At 40.1% G+C, this 19,109-nt stretch overlaps 2 protein-coding genes across 2 annotated transcripts in view; one reads left to right on the forward strand and one right to left on the reverse strand.

Annotated features, from left to right (window-relative positions):
- Window positions 1–5,678: 5,678 nt before the first annotated feature.
- oat (ornithine aminotransferase) lies at window positions 5,679–15,093 on the reverse strand. Its single transcript, XM_063002739.1, has 10 exons — window positions 15,029–15,093; window positions 10,075–10,290; window positions 9,769–9,993; window positions 9,410–9,505; window positions 8,674–8,801; window positions 8,439–8,561; window positions 8,192–8,320; window positions 7,907–8,020; window positions 6,670–6,814; window positions 5,679–6,582 (listed from the first exon to the last, which is right to left on the reverse strand). Exons 2-10 carry the CDS (start codon window positions 10,280–10,282, stop codon window positions 6,422–6,424), a joined length of 1,329 nt encoding a protein of 442 aa, XP_062858809.1. The 5' UTR covers window positions 10,283–10,290; window positions 15,029–15,093; the 3' UTR covers window positions 5,679–6,421.
- A 1,870-nt stretch (window positions 15,094–16,963) lies between these two features.
- Window positions 16,964–19,109, forward strand: part of lhpp (phospholysine phosphohistidine inorganic pyrophosphate phosphatase) — an 18,491-nt gene continuing 16,345 nt past the window's right edge. The window contains exons 1-3 of the mRNA XM_063003519.1: window positions 16,964–17,109; window positions 18,595–18,782; window positions 18,915–19,068. Coding sequence (XP_062859589.1) covers window positions 16,982–17,109; window positions 18,595–18,782; window positions 18,915–19,068 — 470 coding nt within the window. The 5' untranslated portion in view covers window positions 16,964–16,981. The remainder of the gene's footprint in view (window positions 17,110–18,594; window positions 18,783–18,914; window positions 19,069–19,109) is intronic.

Raw genomic sequence — 19,109 nt, forward strand, 5'->3', positions numbered from 1 at the left:
TCGGCCGTATAAAGCAGATCATATAACTGTGATGAGATGATCGTGTAATAATTGTGACAGGTCCTCACATAGCTGGAATAAGTGACTCTCCGTTGAGCTTCTTGTTTTGCTAGTCTGGTTCTTCTGACCACAGAAGGCTGAAGGAAAATCAAACGTCTGATCATAACAAATATAAATCATGATGATCCTCTCATGGTTCTGCACACCGGGGGTTCAAACCCAAGCCTTTCTGGACAGGTTATTGTTTAGGCTAAAGCTAAATACCTGCTCATACGTTTATGGGTGCAGCAGCGATACAGAAACATTTACACTCTGACACAGGACGGAACAGCACAGCCAGACCATCTGAGAAGATCTGAGAAGATCCAAACATACCTTTTAACACCTGACTGACTGAAGGATTAAGGAGGTGCAGTGTGAACTCAGTCCTAAAAATAGTCAATATAATGTCACTTATTTTTTAAAGAATGACCTACATGACTGACCAGATCTTTTCTGTAGACCAATGTGAACCACTTGGCGTTTTCATTGTGCACTCGGCTTTGTAATGACAAGAATAACGTCAGGGTCTACAGCAGCATTTCTCAACCGTTTTCTCCTAGACCCCCCTGTTTTTAAGATAATTTCTGGGACCCCCTTGACACAGGTTATTTCAATACTCTTGCATTTTTAGCAAGGATGACAAAGGGCATTGTGATCTGCATCAACAACTGATACGGAATCTTTCATAATTGCCGTCCATTGACCTTTGCACTTTTGTGGTGGGCAAATCAAATATTTGTCCATTCTTAAAGACCCAGGTTAGGCTATAGGTAGTTTAAAATAGATCTATACATCACAAGATCTCCCTGTCCCATCTTGCTTGTAAACTTTAAGGCCAAAAGTATTTGGTTCCCATTTCCAATTCCCATTTCAAAAACAAATGGTATTAAAAGACCGTTTGTGTGGCTGGGCACTGATGTTGGTCAAAAAAAGCCTCAATTGATGCTCCAGTTCATTCCAAAGCTGCTCAGTGAGGCTGGGGTCAGGGCTCTGTGTTTCTTTAAACCACTGGAATTTCTTCATGTCTTTATAGAGCTGCTATAGAGTGCACAGGCGGACAGTCATGCTGGAACAGGAAAAAACCTGTAGCTTTACTGTATAAATGTCCTCTATATAATGGATTTATTACACCTGTTAGCAACTATTGTGGCTGAAATGCATAAATTCAAAAGCAGAAGGGGTGTCCCAATACTTTTGCCCATACAGTGTACACCACACTTTAAAAATAAAATATCTGTGAGCTTTTTCTTGAACAGACAGATTTGAAAAGCTCTTCACACTCCGACGCTCGTCCTGAATTAAATTTGGAACGATCGGAGCGTAGATTGAAGTTAACGTGTAGGTTCTTCCATCAGTGGCGCAGCGGCTAAATATAAAGCTGTGTGTTAGTCGTGTACAAACACTCGCAGCTCTGTGTTCGTGCGCCGCAGGAATTTCTGATGGTGTCATATGAAAACCAGAGGCCTCGTGTGGACCGACACTCCTCCTCTACCTTCGTACCCGCTCAGACGGAGCGGTGGAAAGGCAAACATATCGCCCCTCCGCTGGATCTGTACGGAGTGATGGATGTGGAATGAGGCTGAAAGCTCCGAGCGGGTGGGAAGGTCCAGGCGTGGGTGGTCGTCTGACTGATGAAAGGATCAATTACAGACTCCGAGCGAGAGATTCGATGCTAATGAGCTGGTACGAGTACCAGATTACTGAGGATTCTTCGGAGCGGCGCTGGAACTGTGTAGCAATTTAAAGCTGCAGTACTTTATTTATTTATTTATTAGGATTTTAACGTCGTTTTTTACACACTTTGGTTACATTCATGACAGGACAGGTTATTACTGGTTACACAAGATTCTTCAGTTCAAGTTTTTAATGTCAAACACAGTCATGGACAATTTTGTATCTCCAGTTCACCTCACTTATACCTCTTTGGACTTTGGAACCCTCTCCGATCAAGAAGGACCACAGGACTCCTGTAAAGCAGAATCTGACAGTGGCAAATTCTAACTGAAGATCTTTATTAAAGCATTAATTAAACACTGACTCAGTTATTTTATTCACCACCTGTTTTAACTGAACAGTTAATAGCAGTGCAGGTTACGACTCAGGTATTCGAAACTACGTAACAGGGCGTGTTTACCCGTCACCTCAAGGAAAAAATGAGTCTACAAAACAGAAGGAACAAGCAGTGAATTCATCTGCAGCTGTGCATGTGTTTTTCCACACCAGCCTCTATGCCAGGATGCCAGGAGTGTCGCCTGTGTTTGTGTACCCCAAAATGTCATTAAGGAGCCTAAAGTGGCACACTGTTTCCATTTAGTGGCTCACACACATCCCTCACTCATTCATCGCTTACACAGACACATGCCCACACCCACTCGTAGCATTAGCATGTATGTATAGATGCCAAGTTCACACAGTGGGTTTGAATTTGACCTGTCTGTGTACGGAGGATTCGCAGGCTGCTCGAAACGGCCGAGCTAACTCCTGTCCACCATCGAACTGCTGGAGTCCAGGTCCCGGTGGGTCAGGGCTGTTTAAACAGTATATTATGTGGGTGGTTCTGATCTTTGAATGGTCAGTTGCAGCTGTAACTGCTTTTACCGTTTTACTGTTAGCTGTAACTGCAATCACTTGTAAATAATATTTTTTCAGAGTTTTTGACTTTTATTATTAATAATGTATATATTGTTTTACACTGTACTGTCTATTTGCCTGTTTTTTGTACCGAGTGCCTAGCTATCCCATCGCTGCTGTAACACTGAATTTCCCCACTGTGGGAGCAATAAAGGATTATCTTAACTTTTATTAAATATTAAATAGGGTCTGAATCCTTCTGAGAATTAGTGATTTCAGTTTCTGATTTTTAAGTAATCATCTTAGAATTTGTGTGCCTGGTGGGTAGCACTGTCATCTCACAGCAAGAAGATGGATGGATGGATGGATGGATGGATGGATGGATAGATAGATAGATAGATAGATAGATAGATAGATAGATAGATAGATGTGTGACGAGTAACTACCGTTTATGTCATGAATGTACCCAAAGTGTGTAAACATGACGTTGAAATAGTAATAAATACATTACTAAACAAATATTTCCCCTTGTTTGTGTGGATTTCCTCCGTGTAAACTGATGCTAAAAATGCTAATTATCGCTAATAACGCTAAATATCAAGAGTACTGAATATTTTCTGAATCCTCTGAACTTTCTCTGAAATCAATGTAATAATTCACATGAAAGATGCTGGTTCATATGTAGTAAACATATTTGAACTGTTGTTTTTTATTTTATTTTATTGTTTCATTTGAAGGACCCTGAGCACAACAGCAGCGTTACAACAACTCCATCTGCTGGCTGTAAAGTTCTAACGTCCTTCCTTCATTATCACTAACCACTTCATCCTGATCAGTACTGCGGTGTGTCCGGAGGGGTCCGGGCAGTTATGCATCCCACACTCACCAATTCATTCAGTCATCTACACCTAGCAAAATCTTTTTTGGTAATGTAATAAAGAGTAAAAGTGTCATTATAAGAGTTGTGGATTACATGTGGGTTACACTTGATAAAATACAACTTGTTTTGGAGCAATTTGACGAATATTTTAAAAGCTATTGAAGTTATTAATATGCTGAATACTTTAAATGCTATTGAATACAAAATCTGTTTTTTATTATGTAATAAAGGGTAAAGGTGTCAGTATAAGAGTTGTAGTATGTAATGTGGGTTACACTTGATAAAATACAACTTGTTTTGGAGCAAAAGCTATTGAACTTTTTAATATGCTGAATACTTTAAATGCTATTGAAGTTATGAATAAAAGTTTGTTTTTCATTATAAATTAAAGGGTAAAAGTGTCAGTGTAAGAGTTGTAGTGTGTAATGTATAACAGTCACATTTAATTCACGTGTACAGATATGTGTATAGATATGTCATCAAAGGTGAATTGTGTGTTAATTTCTAAGTAATATTATCTGTAAACCTAAAATCATTAAAAGTCATAAGTTTATTATAGTGCAGTTCAGCACAATAACAGCACTATAAACTAAACAATTGCACCATTCTTAACAAGCATTACTAAGTATTTAAAATGCACAGTGAGAAGGCTAATGTTAACGTTTAGGTCAGGAATAAACATGGTTGGAACATGGTTCAGGCATGGTTGGAACATGGTTAGGTCAGGGATAGACATGGTTAGAACATGGTTCAGGCATGGTTGGAACATGGTTAGATCAGGGATAAACATGGTTGGAACATGGTTCAGGCATGGTTGGAACATGGTTAGGTCAGGGATAGACATGGTTAGAACATGGTTCAGGCATGGTTGGAACATGGTTAGGTCAGGGATAGACATGGTTAGAACATGGTTCAGGCATGGTTGGAACATGGTTAGATCAGGGATAGACATGGCTGGAACATGGTTCAGGCATGGTTGGAACATGGTTAGGTCAGGGATAGACATGGCTGGAACATGGTTCAGGCATGGTTGGAACATGGTTAGATCAGGGATAGACATGGCTGGAACATGGTTCAGGCATGGTTGGAACGATGGTTAGATCAGGGATAAACATGGTTGGAACATGGTTCAGGCATGGTTGGAACATGGTTAAATCAGGGATAGACATGGCTGGAACATGGTTCAGGCATGGTTGGAACATGGTTAGGTCAGGGATAGACTTGGTTGGAACAATGATGGACATGGTCAGGACTTAAATTTTTTATTATGGTGACTTTTATCCTCATGATGCACCATGTCACAAAGCACAGCGTCAAATCCAGCTGGTTCCACGATCAGCTCCGTGGGTTTATTTGTACTTCACTGACCTTTAATGACTCTCTCTCACACACACTAACACTCACAAACATTACACACTATATACACTACAAACACTACACATCATACACATAATACACACACACACACACACACCTCCGTGTTTATATTTCTACTGTCCACATTTCAGCAGGAGATTCCAGGTATAAGCTGAAGTGTAAGATCAAGCGAATTAAACAGAAGTTCAGTTTCATTCAGGGCATCAGAGGAGAAATTTAATCCTACAATAAAACCTTTATTATTCAAACTCATTATTATTGTTATTATTTATAATTGTTATTAGAAATAATATTCTAATTATTATCCTTGTTTATTCATCATTAGTTTTATTATATTATTATTATAATAAGCATTATTATAGCTTGATTACTATTATTATTATTATAGTTATTATAATTATTTTAATAATTATTTTATTGTTATGATTATAATAATAATCATAACAATAAAATAATACATAACACGTTATAGCTCCTGCCGTCTGGTTGAGGTGCCAACACGAGTGGTAGAGGAATACAGAGAGCACAGCATGACTGTACGTGTTATGGCTCTCTGTAACAATCCAGCGCTGGCTGGTGTAAAGAAGTGACCAGTGTGCTTGTCTGCGATCAGCATGGTGGGGAGGGTCAAACGGCGGAGGCATTTTTCTTTATCTTCCTCCCAGAGAACCGTACAGGGTACAAAAACTTCACAAATACCCCACCGCTAGTGCAGGTCCCTCGACCAGACAGCAGAGGTCACGAGTGCACACCGGTAACAACCCCCTTCATACACCCCCCCCCAACCCACTAACTCAGGCACAGTCAGTTTGCCAGTTTGTGGCTAGTAAATGATTTATTGTTGTGTCCACACAGTCAAACCTTATTCAGTTATTAATTTACAAATAAAATGAAAAGTCGTGCTGTAAGATGCAGCTGGTTTCAGACTGAACATGACGTACAGTTCGCTTTGTGTGATCAGCACTTACAATAATCAATACTAATAATTAATATGTAGCTTAAAACCTGCAAACAGATGCTTTATCTCAGCAGTGCAAAACAAATTTACGCTATATGGCCAAAAGTATGTGGACACCTGACCAGACAATGATGTAAAGTTGACCCCTCATCTTCCAATTCATCCTGAAGACGTGACTGTCTAAAATCATCAAATCCCTGTTTTTTAGACCATGTCAGCGGTGCCACAAAACAAACTTAGCAATATGTGTGGCTGAAAAGTAGAGGCTGGTGTCCACATACTTTTTTCTAATAGCGTGATTAACAATACATTGATATCACTACTCTCGTACCACCCAGGGAATTTTGGGACGCTTTTCTGGGGTCCCGACCCCTAGATTAGAAACGTGGATCTAAAGATCCTCTCAAAAAGCTTCATATTCATAAAAACTTTACAAAAATGTAACATTTATGCTCATAAAAGCAAAATTTGTACATGTTTCTTTCTATACTAGTCCGTCCACATTCCTTCATTACATTCATTACTTCATGGTTGGGGGTTGGATAAACAGAGATGGGTTTTGATTGTTGGTTGCCATTGTGCAGCGGTCGAGTTTAAAACGACAGGATGGTCCTCTGGATGATTTCGGCGCACTCCCTGACCTCGTCCTCTTTGATGATGAGGGGCGGGGCCAGTCTGATTATGTCGCCGTGAGTCGGCTTGGCCAGGAGCCCGTTGTCGCGAAGGCGCAAACACACCCGCCAGGCGTCGTAGTCTGAAACAAAGACGAGGGGGAAGACGCGTGGTTACCACAGCACACAGCGAGCTTCACTGATACAGGACCGTACAAGGAGTCTCGTACCTTTAGTCTCTTTGATGACGATGGCGTTGAGAAGGCCCCTCCCGCGCACCATCGTTACTACCTCTTTGGGAAGCTTGTTAAGCTCCGCTCTCAAGATCTGCCCCATTTTTTCAGCGTTTTCAGCGAGTTTCTCCTCCTCCATCACCTGATCACACAGAAAGAGGACATGGATGATCAATCAAGTGTGGAAACATGGATGGATGGATGGATTAAAGGAACAACAAATGAATTAATGAATAGAACAACAGGTGGATGATAAACAGAACTATGGCTGGATGGAAATATGAATGAATGGATGGATTGATGGAATTATGGACAGATAGACTAATGGATGGTAAAACAACAGATTAGTAGATTAGTGGACGGATGGATTATTAATCATCCGATAAACACGATAAACAAAACAATGGATTGATAGAAAGATGAATGACACAAAGATGAATGGATGGGACAATGGAGAAATGGAACAATGGATAGATGGGTAAATGGATGAAACAATAGATGGATGAAATAATAATTGAATGAAACAATATATGGGTGGACAGGTAGATAAGATGGATGGATGGATGGGTGGGTGGTTGGAACAATAGATGGGTGAATGGATGGATAGATGAAACAATGGATGGACTGATGGTACAACAGACTGACTGATAAACAGATGGATCAAAAATGGAAGGATGGATGAATCAGTAGATGGATAAATGGATGGATATAACAAAGGATGGATGGATGGAACAATGGATGGATGGATGGATAAAATAACAGCAGCGTGGATGAATGGATAAAATATATGGTGTATAATGTATGGATGGGTAAAATAAAAAATGAATGAAACAATATATAGGTGGATCAATGGATAGAACAATAAATGGATGGGCAGATGGATGATTGGAACAATGGGTGGATGGGTGAAATAATAAATGAATGGGCAGATAGATGATTGGAACAATGGATGGATTGATAGTACAAAATGGGTGGATGAATGGATAAAACAATAGATTAATAAATGGATGGAACAATAGATGGATGGGCAGATGGTACAATAGACTGACTGATGGACAGATTGATCAAACATGGAAGGATGGATGAATCAGTAGATGGATACATGGATGGATAAAACAACAGATGGGTAGGTGGATGGTTGGTACAATAGATGATGGATGGATGGAACAACATCCGGGTGGATGAACGGATGGAAGAATAAATTGACCGTATAAATGAACAGATGAATACAGACCTGTAGGGAAGCGATGGCGACTCTGCAGGCGAGTGGGTTTCCTCCGTAGGTGGAGCCATGTTCTCCTGGTTTAATGGTCAGCATCACCTCATCATCACAGAGCACTGCAGACACCTGCAATACACAAACACACGAAGTGAAATCAACACGCACCAGCGCTGAAGAGCGCAGTGCCCTCGGTGCTTGACGGTCTGCGGCACTTCTCAGTTGGCGATAGATATTACTCACAAATTGATCATTTTAGTGTGTGTGTGTGTGTGTGTGTGTGTGTGTGTGTGTGCTCACGGGATACACCCCTCCAGACAGAGCTTTGCCCAGCACCACCAGGTCTGGCCGCACAGCCTCGTGGTCCACAGCCAACCTGCGACCCGTCCGAGCCAAACCCGTCTGCACCTCGTCAGCAATGAACAGAACCTGTAACACACACACACACACACACACACACACAGATGCACACAAACATTATGAACTTGTTAATGATGAGTGCTGTCCACATACTTTAGTACATGTAGTGTGTGTGTGAGATACTGACGTTGTGTTTGGTGCAGAGCTCGCGCACTGTGGTCAGGTAGCCTTCATCAGGAACCACCACACCAGCTTCACCCTGGATGGGCTCCACCATGAACGCTGCAACTTTTGGGTCCTGCAGAGCTTTCTAAACAACCCACACACACACACACACACACACACACACACACACATTACATAAAATAAACATACAACTGGACTTTGACTGTCAGATGATAAAAAGCGAAGACTAGTGTTACCTCCAGAGCAGGGATGTCGTTGTAGGGGACGAGCTCGAATCCCGGCATGAAGGGGCCAAATCCATCATAGCTGCTGGGGTCCGTGGAGCTGGAGATGGCCGCCATTGTACGACCCCAAAAATTACCCTCTACCCAGAGAGAGAAACAGCAGGAATTGTGAGTTTCGTTTGTTATCTACTGCTGCACTAAAGCACTCTAGCTAGCACACGTGTGAAGCCACCAGCTGCATCTTTGCACCATCCAGCAGCAGATTATAACAAATTGCTTTTACACATATGAAAATCAACACCCCTAATTGAGGTTCGTTTCTCATCACATGGAGCTGTTATCTTCCACCTGAAGCTTGCTTGGCTGTAGACAGTGGCCCCAATGTTCACTTAGCTACTAAATCATGGTGTGCTTTTTTGAATTCCATTTCAAGATCGCCCAGTAAACCCAGTAAGCACAGATGAAAATTTAAGACAAAACGAAGGAGTATTAAAACACCACCAGCTACTCAGTTCACCAGTGAGTTACAAGCCAAATGTTGCCTCTTAAGGCCTTTAATTTAGAACCCCTATACCCGAGGAGGAACACGCTATACACGTCTAACTCCACCATCATGCCGCTGCCTCGTCTAGACAGTAGGAGTAGATGTTAAGGTGACTTCCCAGTCTGGTCTTCCTGCCACCAAAAACCCACCAGAATAAAACCATTAGGAAAACATGTAGCACTTGTAGAAACCATGTGTACTTACCTGCGAAGATAATCTTGGCCTCGTACCTGGGAACACCCTTCACGCTGTAAGCCCATTTGCGTGCCAGCTTGCAGGCGGTCTCTCCACCCTCGACACCTTCGGTACAGAAAAGGATTAAGAAGAAGGGGATTAAGTGTTAATCCTGTAATATTGTAAGTATGGGTGGATCAGCGAGAAACACTGCATTATGTAAAGTACGGCTACACTACATGGTCACATATGTATTAAATGAGCAGGTGAGGCTGAGTGATCTATTAAATGCTGGCTGATGGCGGTTCCTTCCTTGTGTTGAATCCAGCAGATCTCTGAAACAGCAATAGCACAGGGGGGCTTAAACCTATGCAAGTATTTTAACTAACCTGTGTTCATGGGCAGAACTTTGTCGTAGCCGAACAGCGTGGTGACGTACTCCTCATAATCTCCCAACACGTCATTGTAGAAAGCTCTGGAGGTCAGAGTCAGTCTCGACGCCTGAGCGTTCAGAGCAGAGATGATCTTCGGGTGGCAGTGACCCTGATTCACGGCGCTGTACGCGCTCAGGAAGTCGAAATAGCGGCGACCCTCGACGTCCCAGACGTAAATTCCTGATGGATAAACACAGCATACGTTCATGTGAGACCTGGATTCCAGAAAAGACAGGACAGAAATAACGATGGTATTCGTACCCTCTCCTTTCTGCAGGGCGACGGGTAGCGGGTGGTAGTTGTGCGCTCCGTGTTGTTCCTCTCGAGAGTAAATCTGCTCGGACGTGAGCTGGCGCTCGTCGCGCTTGGCGCGGGACGCCACCGACGATGAGGAGCGCGCTCCAGAATGCAGTGCGCGGCTCAGCGTGGGTGTGGCCCAGCGGCCCAGGTGGGTCAACATGCACTTCATTATGATTTCTGTACAGAAAGAGGAAGAAGATAAAAGAGCGAAGGTTAATTCGGACCAGTGCTGTATTCAAATGTTCAGCTTCTGATTCAATTAAACCCAAATGGAACCCAAATAATAAGTGCTACTCATGTTACCGGTTAATCGATTGATCAATTGTCCACAAAGAACTTATGGTTTCTTAATGCCGTTGGTTTAAATGATCATTAAAATTTAATTCCATCAGCTAACACATGACGATTAAAGTCAGAGCGGCCGAGTAAAGAAAGCCAGTGGCGTCCTAAGATTGGTGGTGGCACCAATTGCACATTCCAGCCCCTCTCAGCACAGCACACTCACGACTTTTCATATTACATAAAAACCAAATCAAACACGAATACGTTTTTTTTTAATGATATGAAATATCAAATGTGAAATGCCCTTGGTACTTTCCCTTAACCAAATTCAGCTGACAGTTGGGCTCCTTTTTACTAGCCACACCCAGTCATGATTGCTGCCAGACCTGTTTCATCTAAATATTACCTAAACAGAACCTGTCTGACAATGTTTGGCTAGAAGGTCTCAGAAAGCAGCACATGATACTTGGAATGTGTTACAAAGCTGTTGCAAGTAAACTTGCAAAAGTGCTGAACTTTCCCAGAAGAATATGGACAATCAAAGTTTCACCACGTACACGTTAATAACTCATCCAGGAGGTCACAAAATAACCCAGATGAACATCTAAAGAACTGCTGGTTCAGTTAAGATCAATATCCAGTACATTATTCCTCAGTATCCATGGGAGCATTACAAGGTGCAAACCACTGCTGACCAAAAAGACTTGTCTTGGTCTAGATGACCCCCAAAACTTTTGGGATAATTTCCTGTGAACTGATGAGTCAAAGGTTTTGGAAATTCCAAATTTGGAAGGTCCCACCACATTCCACCATAAGAACATCATATATTCCAGTGGTGGTGGTGTGATGGTCTGGAGCTGCTTTGCTTGTGCAGGACCTGGATAATGGAACCATGAATTCTGCTCTTTATCAAAAAACCCTGAAGGTGAACATCTGTCTGTCATTTTGAAACATAAAGCTCAAGCACAGTTGGGTTAAATGCAGCCGGACGATGATCTGAAACACACCAGCAAGTCCAGAAAATAAAATCCCAACCTTAAACGTGCAGTTAATGCTGGAAAACCCCAAAATGTAGCCGAATTTAAACAATTCTGCAAAGAAGAGTCAAACAAAATTCCCCCACAGCGACGTAAAAGACTCACCACAAATGATCACAAACGTTTGACTGCAGTTCTTACTGCCAAGGGTGGCACAACCAGTTATTAGGTTTAGGAGGGTGAATACTTTTTCAACATGTGTAAATCTTATCTTATAATAAAATGAGTTGGAAGATCTGAAGCATTTAAATTAGGGCTGTCGAAGTTAACCCGATAATAACGCATTAACGCGATTTCAATTTAACGCGATTAAAAATAATAGTGCCGTTAACGCAAATTCTAGTTCATGTTGAGACTTGACTGGTAGAACAAACGTTTTAATGTCGGACTTGCCACCGTTTTTCATTTGCGGTTTGTTAACATAATGTAACCGAGCGTTGTAGTGATGCACTTATAAAGAAATAAATACACGCTATATTCACAAGTTGTCGGGAGCAGAACACTTTTATTAACTTATTCTGTTAAGGTACCAAATACCGGAAAGCTGAGTCAAGCACGTTAGTCCATGCACTATGGAAGCCCCAAAGGGTCAAAACACACTCACTTCGTGTAGAAACGGCCATCAAACCATTGTCACAATACAACCACAGAAAAGTCTGTTACAATAACTACGCCTTATCCCACCTAAAGCACCGCTGATCTACAATGTTTGCTGATGGAGAAATTCTAAACTACAATCTGACATTTACTGTCTAGTATGTGAGTGAATAAACTCCCTTACAGTTTTCTCTTGTCCCAGCAGTTTTTAACATCAGTACATTTAGCATAAAATTTGTTCACCATTTTAATTGTAACATTTCACTTAAAAATTCTTGTTTTCTATAACATTTACACAGATTTTTTTTTTAATGCGATTAATCGCGATTAACTATATGAAATTCTGAGATTAATCGCGATTAAAAATTTTAATCGTTTGACAGCCCTAATTTAAATGTGTCACATATGCAAAAATGGAAGAAACCGGATGAGGGGAGTGTTGGAGAGTGTTTCTGTGTGTGTACATTTAATACTCAAGAGATTTTTATAAAAGTAAATAAACTTGAAAACGTGAAAAATCTTTAAATTGTGATTTTTGTTTGCAGAAGGAAAGTAAGTGTTCCTATCGTTCAGTCACAGAGAAAGATCCTGAGACATTATCGTGTTTAATTTGTGTTGTACTGAACGTACTTGGATTAAGAAAACAATTCTGTCACTCTTTCACCAGAACAGGTTTGGAAAAACAAACACTGATACTTGGTGTGTGTGAACAATGTCGCGCACTTGCATAACAACTGACCTCTGTGTACTGGGTTTGATTTTCCACTTAAACATGGTTAGTGGAAGATGATTGGAGGTGGCAGTGCTGTCCCCTCACACACCCACTGTAACTCTGCCAGCAGCTAAACTGAGAACGTGGATTTAAAAAAAACGCTCAGCTCATGTAACCATCCGAACCACAAAGACAGTTAAGGTGTGTCCTAAACACTACGCAACAACATCAAAATAAACCTCCTCCCAGGCTTGGTAAAACAGACGAACCCAATTCCAAAACAGCTGGGACTGTTGGTGATACGTTTCGTCTATTTTTCCTATTGACCCAACTTTTTTGAAAAAGAAATGAAATGTTGAACACACTGTAGCAGGATACTGAAAGAGCGTCCATTACTAGGGGAAGATTGACATGAGCTTTAGTCAGAAAGACTGATCAACTGGGCTGGTGGGCGTGTACACCAGGAGAATGCTACTGGCATTTGTGCGTCATTAGTCTATTTTGGTCGCTTGTAGACACCAAACCATGAGCTTGTTGGACATTCTAAATCCTTATTAATACAGCTTTAATGACCTTTATTGACCAAAACAACATTTGTGAGGCCAGACGTTTAAAAATGTTGGACAGGAAAGCCTAGCTTTCCATCCTGATTTGCCATTACAGCTTTGCGTCTGCATACATGTACACAAACAGAAACAAGCCAGAAGCTACATGGTATTCACCACTTTTTTACCTGTCTTTTATCATTTTTATTTCTGTGCCAAATGAGTTTATTATCATGGCTAGTCATTCCTGTGTAAAAGACAATCCATTGTGGAACATCCCTTGGTGGCAGGTAGATCAGTGTAGCCACAGCTGCATTGTAACCACATTAAACCAAACACTCAGTATAAATGATTATTTAAAAAGACGTTGAATTTGTTTTGTGGTCTGAACACAGCCAAAAAGCATCCTAATAGTCAAAAACAGTCTTTAGTAACACATTTATTATATATTCATTAAATATTGTTAACATTATACAGTATAGTTGTTTTACTAAGCTTCCAATGATCCATGGATTACTAATAATATTATGTAATACTAACAACAGTATACCTTGTATTACAGTAGACAATTGCACAACACTCAAAAACAATAATAACTAAAAAAATATTCCCGAGTCCATGTGGTAATAACCATGTCAGAAGCATGCCAATGTATAATGCTGTGCCATCTAAAGGATCAAAGCTCAGCATTTTTACACAACGGTCCAACTGTTCTGGCATTGAGGCACTCAGGACATTCCAACTAGTCAACGACCCCAAACATAAATCCAAGCACAAATAACTTAAGACTGGTCTCTAAAAAAAGAAAGTGAAGTTGTTTGCATGGCTTAGTTAGTTTTCTGATTTGAATTTTAATAATGTGAAAAAACCAGAGAAACCGTCTAATCAATGATGAATAAAAATACATTATTTGAATTATTTCTTACTTTTAAACTTCCTTCAATGGCTTCTTGCTTTATTAATTTGTGGTTTCTGCAAATTATAAACTGCTATGAAATGATACTAGTCCTCATGTGTTCTTAATTATAAGGACAAAGTTAAACTGTTATGAAAGTACACTAGTCCTCATGTGTTCTTAATTATAAGGACAAAGTTAAAACTGTTATGAAAGTACACTAGTCCTCGTGTTCTTAATTATAAGGACAAAGTTAAAAGGCATTATGTGTGAGTAAATGATATTTGTAATTGGATATTTGCACTGGAAGTTTAAAGAATATTAGAAAAAAAACAAATGTTATTTAATATTAGTTTCTTTTCACTGAATATTTACTATATCAGTAATGCAAATGCAATTTAAAATTGCACATACAAATAATAACTGAAGTAAAAATAATAAAATGCCACCTTACAGAACACAGAGACTCTCAGCATCAAGCTCATGCTACAGTTCTATTCTTCTAACTAACGCTAACCACACTGATTAAATCAGTCTTAAATAGTATTTAACTCACACATATGTTCTTAACTATATCATATATCATATACTATTGTTTTATTTATGAATAATAATACAAATTGAGGTTATAAATGATTAATGTTTAAACAGCTGATGAGTTCTGTTCAGCACATGCGGCTTTGCGTCTATCTAGATATTTCACACTATGTACATATTTATGCAAATCTTAAACTATATTACAGCGTCTTAATACACTTTATCCACACAAACAATCAAAAAAACAAACAAATCCGCATATAATTTATCTTTAATACTGTAACAGAAGCAGGAAATGTGAGCAGCTTACCGATGCCCTGCTGTCAGAAGGAAAATTCTCAAGATTCACTCTGCGCCTGCGCACTCCGCACACCGAGGCTGCTTTATGTGAACGTATGCGCGTTCACGCCACACGCGGATGACGCAACTTGAGAGAGCAGGTTACACAGGGCTCAGACTCCTACCATGCAGGGGGAACCTTTCTAAATTTAACCCCCTCATGCCATGGACGAGTCCTGCCCCTGCACCGCCTATACGTGGCTGCTCAAACGTGCCATCCAAACTTACATACCATAACATTACATAACATACTATAACATTAACATTAAAGTAATAAAAATACCAATAACACCAGCTATAAGATAATAATAATAATACAAATATAATGATAATAATAACAATAAAATCCATAATAATAATAACAATAATAACAAAAACAATAATATTTGGATAGATAGATAGATAGATAGATAGATAGATAGATAGATAGATAGATAGATAGATAGATAGATAGATAGATAGATAGATAGATAGATAGATGTGGAATAATAGACAATTATAAATGTGACATGTGCAGTAAATATTTAAAGATCATGCTTCATAAGTACTCTGATAGTCCTGGTAGTGACTTGATGTGTGCTATGATGATAATAATAATATAATAATAATAATAATATAATAATAATAATATAAAATAAATAATGATAATATAACAATAATGCCAATAATAGCATTAATAATAATACCAGATGTAACATTAAAACTAACAACAACAACAACAACAACAAGTCAAGTCAAGTCAACTTTATTTATATAGCGCTTTTTACAATATACATTGTCTCAAAGCAACTTCACAAAATCCAGGACCAACAGATACAAAAACCCCTGTTGAGCAAGCCGAGGGCGACTGTGGCAAGGAAAAACTCCCTGAAAATTACAGGAAGAAACCTTGAGAGGAACCAGACTCAGCAGGGCCCATCCTTCTTGGGTGGTCTGGAGGATACTTTAAATAAATACACGATTTACACAAATCATACAAACACAGAATTAAATGATCTAAAAGTCATAACTGGTAATAAATAGATAAATAAACAATTAAATAATAATAGAGTTGTTATCCGCTCTAGTCTTCAATAAAGTCTGTAGTGATTTCTTGTCGTTGCAATTACTCCAGACCCGTCACATCTGACAGGAGCAGCATCGTTGTCCCGGCAGTCTCGACTTCAATCCTTAACCTCGGCGGGTAAACAGGTTTCCATCAGAATGCCCTCGGGGTAAAACAACAGAGAATGTAGTTAATAATGTACAATGCTAGTTGACAAACAGTTTTACAGAGAGTTTTAGACTCCGGCAGCCCTAATTATTACAGCATAACTAAAAGGGAGAGCGAGCAGGTAACAAGGTCATGAAGGCTTTCACAGGACATCAGCGCCCACCTCCCCACCGTCATCAAACCTGAGTGATCGGACAAGAGAGGCAGAACGACAGCAACCCAACATCCCTGATCACCACAAGTTTCTATGACCAAGAACCCCGAAGCTCTGCGCCTTTGTCTATACTAATCAAAAGCCTGAGAAAAATAAAATAATAATTATTATTGTTATTATTATTATTATTATAGTAATACTTTGGATAATAATAATACTAGCTATAACAATAATAGTAAAAAAAACAATAGGAACAATAAACAATAATTATAGTATTTATAATACCATTAATAATACAGTAATATAGTGATAATACCAGTTATGGCATTACTAATAATACAAATAACAAAAATAACAACAATACTATTAATAATACAAGCTATAACAATAATAATGAATAACACCAACGATTTTTAAATATTATTTAAAAATAATTCTTATTTTGATTTGTTATCATTTATTTTAATGTACACATTTATACAAGTGAATGAGAAATAAACTACATATCCCAGCATGCTCAGGCAGTGCGCATGCGCCGAGGCAAGTGCACCGTAGCTATGGCCGATAAGTGGACGGAGTGTGTAAAAAGTGTGAAAGGAGTGATTCTGGATATGTGTGGAGTGCTGTACGACAGCGGAGAGGGAGGAGGGATTCCTATTAAAGGTTCTGTCGAGGCGGTGAAAAGGTTTTTTATTCATTCTGCTTTTAAATAATCAACCTTTAAAACGCTGCATAAAAATCACCTGACGGATCATTGGAGCGGCTCCGTCCCAAATCTGCCAGTGCTCCCTACACTAGTGCACTAGTTAGGCTCCTCATTAGGGTGACCAGTGATGTTTTTAAAAGGAAGGACACTGGGGACAGGAGGGGAGCACGATGCAGATTGGGGTGAGCAGTGTGTGAGAGGTTTTGGGTAAAGGGGGCAGGAGTAATCAGTGTCGTCGTGGATTTAGAAAGTATTCAGACCCCCTGACTTCTTGGAGACTTTTTTGAGAAGTGGATTTGATTTTAAATAGATATATTTCCCATTTTACCATCAATCTACAAGCACTGTCGCCTCACAGCAAGAATGTCCTGGGTTCGATCCCCAGGTGGGGCGGTCTGGGTCCTTTCTGTGTGGCCCGTGTCTGCGTGGGTTTCCTCCGGGTGCTCCGGTTTCCTCCCACAGTCCAAAGACATGCAAGTGATGTGAATTGGAGACACAAATTTGTCCATGACTGTGTTTGATATAAACTTGTGAACTGATGAATCTTGTGTAATGAGTAACTACCGTTCCTGTCATGAATGTAACCAAAGTGTAGAACATGACGTTAAAATCCTAATAAACAAACAAACAAACCATCAATCTACACTTAATACAATTAAGCGTCCAGAGTAATGAAGTAGAAACATGTTCCATTTTATTTTAATTCATTACAAATTAAAAACTAAAATATTCTATTCACAGAAGTAGTTAAACCCTTAGTTATTCAATACTTGTTTGAAGACCCTTCTACAAAGGGTTGTACTTCCAGCTGCAAGCCTCCATAGATCCGTCTCCACACACTTTGCACACCTGGATTTGGTCAGTTTATTCCAGTTTTCATGGCAGATCCTCTAACGCGCCATTAGATTGGATGGTGAACATCTCTGAACTGCCATCTTGAGGTCTTTCCACAGATGTTCGATGGGCTCAAATCTGACCTTTGGCTTGGCCACTCAAGTACATGCAGAGACTTACCCTGATGCCCCGCCGGTGTTGTTTTGGCTGTGTGCTTCAAGTAATTGACATGTGAATTGTGGAACCTTATAAATCCAAAATTACTTTAATATATGCTTCTAATATCACAACAGTTAGAGGAAGGATTAGGGTTAGGGTTGTGTGGAGGACCTCCAGTGGCCATCACAAAGCCCTGGCCCTAACCCCACCAAACACCTTCAGAATGAATACTTTGTTGACTGAATGGGAACAGATTCTGGCAAATACATTCCAAGAGTGAGTGAAGGCTGTTATAGCCACAGATAAGGGGCCAACTTTATATTGATGCCCATTGGAATGTCCGTCAAGCTCATGGTAAGGTGTCCACATACTGCTGATTATATGCTGATCACAGCTGTATTGTTAGAAACTTGGATGAGGTGGAAGAGATGGTTGGTGACTCTGCACTAATTCCATGTCTCTGTAATTCAGGTTAAAAGCTTCTGACCTGAAGCTCCGTTTCTGCACCAATGAATCTCAGGCCACTCGTGAGAAGTTTGTAGCTAAGCTGCGTCGTATGGGCTTTGAGATCGATGTTGATGAGGTGTTCTCCCCGGCTCCTGCTACAGTGGCCGTCCTGAAGAAGCGAGGTCTCCGACCCCACCTGTTGGTACATGATGGTATGCAATTTTTTAATATAGCAAAATCATTAAAACAGTAATTCTGTCTGCTGCTATAACATGGTTATATGTTCAGACCTTCATCTACAGCTGGTTTATATGTGTGTGTTGGTGTGTTTGACCTCACTGCAGACCTGCTTCCAGAGTTTGACAGTGTTGAGAAGTCTGATCCCAACTGTGTGGTGATTGGAGATGCTGCAGATCATTTCTCTTATCAGAATATGAACGCTGCGTTTGGAGTTCTGATAGGACTGGAGAAGCCGGTGCTCATCTCTATGGGCAGAGGGTAATGCCAGTCACACACTGCACTCAATTTTAGATGTAGTA

The sequence above is a fragment of the Trichomycterus rosablanca genome, chromosome 10, assembly GCF_030014385.1.
Source record: "Trichomycterus rosablanca isolate fTriRos1 chromosome 10, fTriRos1.hap1, whole genome shotgun sequence".
Lineage (NCBI taxonomy): Eukaryota > Metazoa > Chordata > Actinopteri > Siluriformes > Trichomycteridae > Trichomycterus > Trichomycterus rosablanca.

Coding starts and splice junctions, on each gene's coding strand:
- oat (XM_063002739.1), bottom strand. CDS start 10,282: ATGAAGTGCATGTTGACCCACCTGGGCCGCTGGGCCACACCCACGCTG. Junction 9,506..9,768: donor AGTTCTGCCCATGAACACAG/GTTAGTTAAAAT, acceptor TCTGTACCGAAG/GTGTCGAGGGTGGAGAGACC. Junction 8,021..8,191: donor TGTCTGGAGGGGTGTATCCC/GTGAGCACACAC, acceptor TGTGTATTGCAG/GTGTCTGCAGTGCTCTGTGA.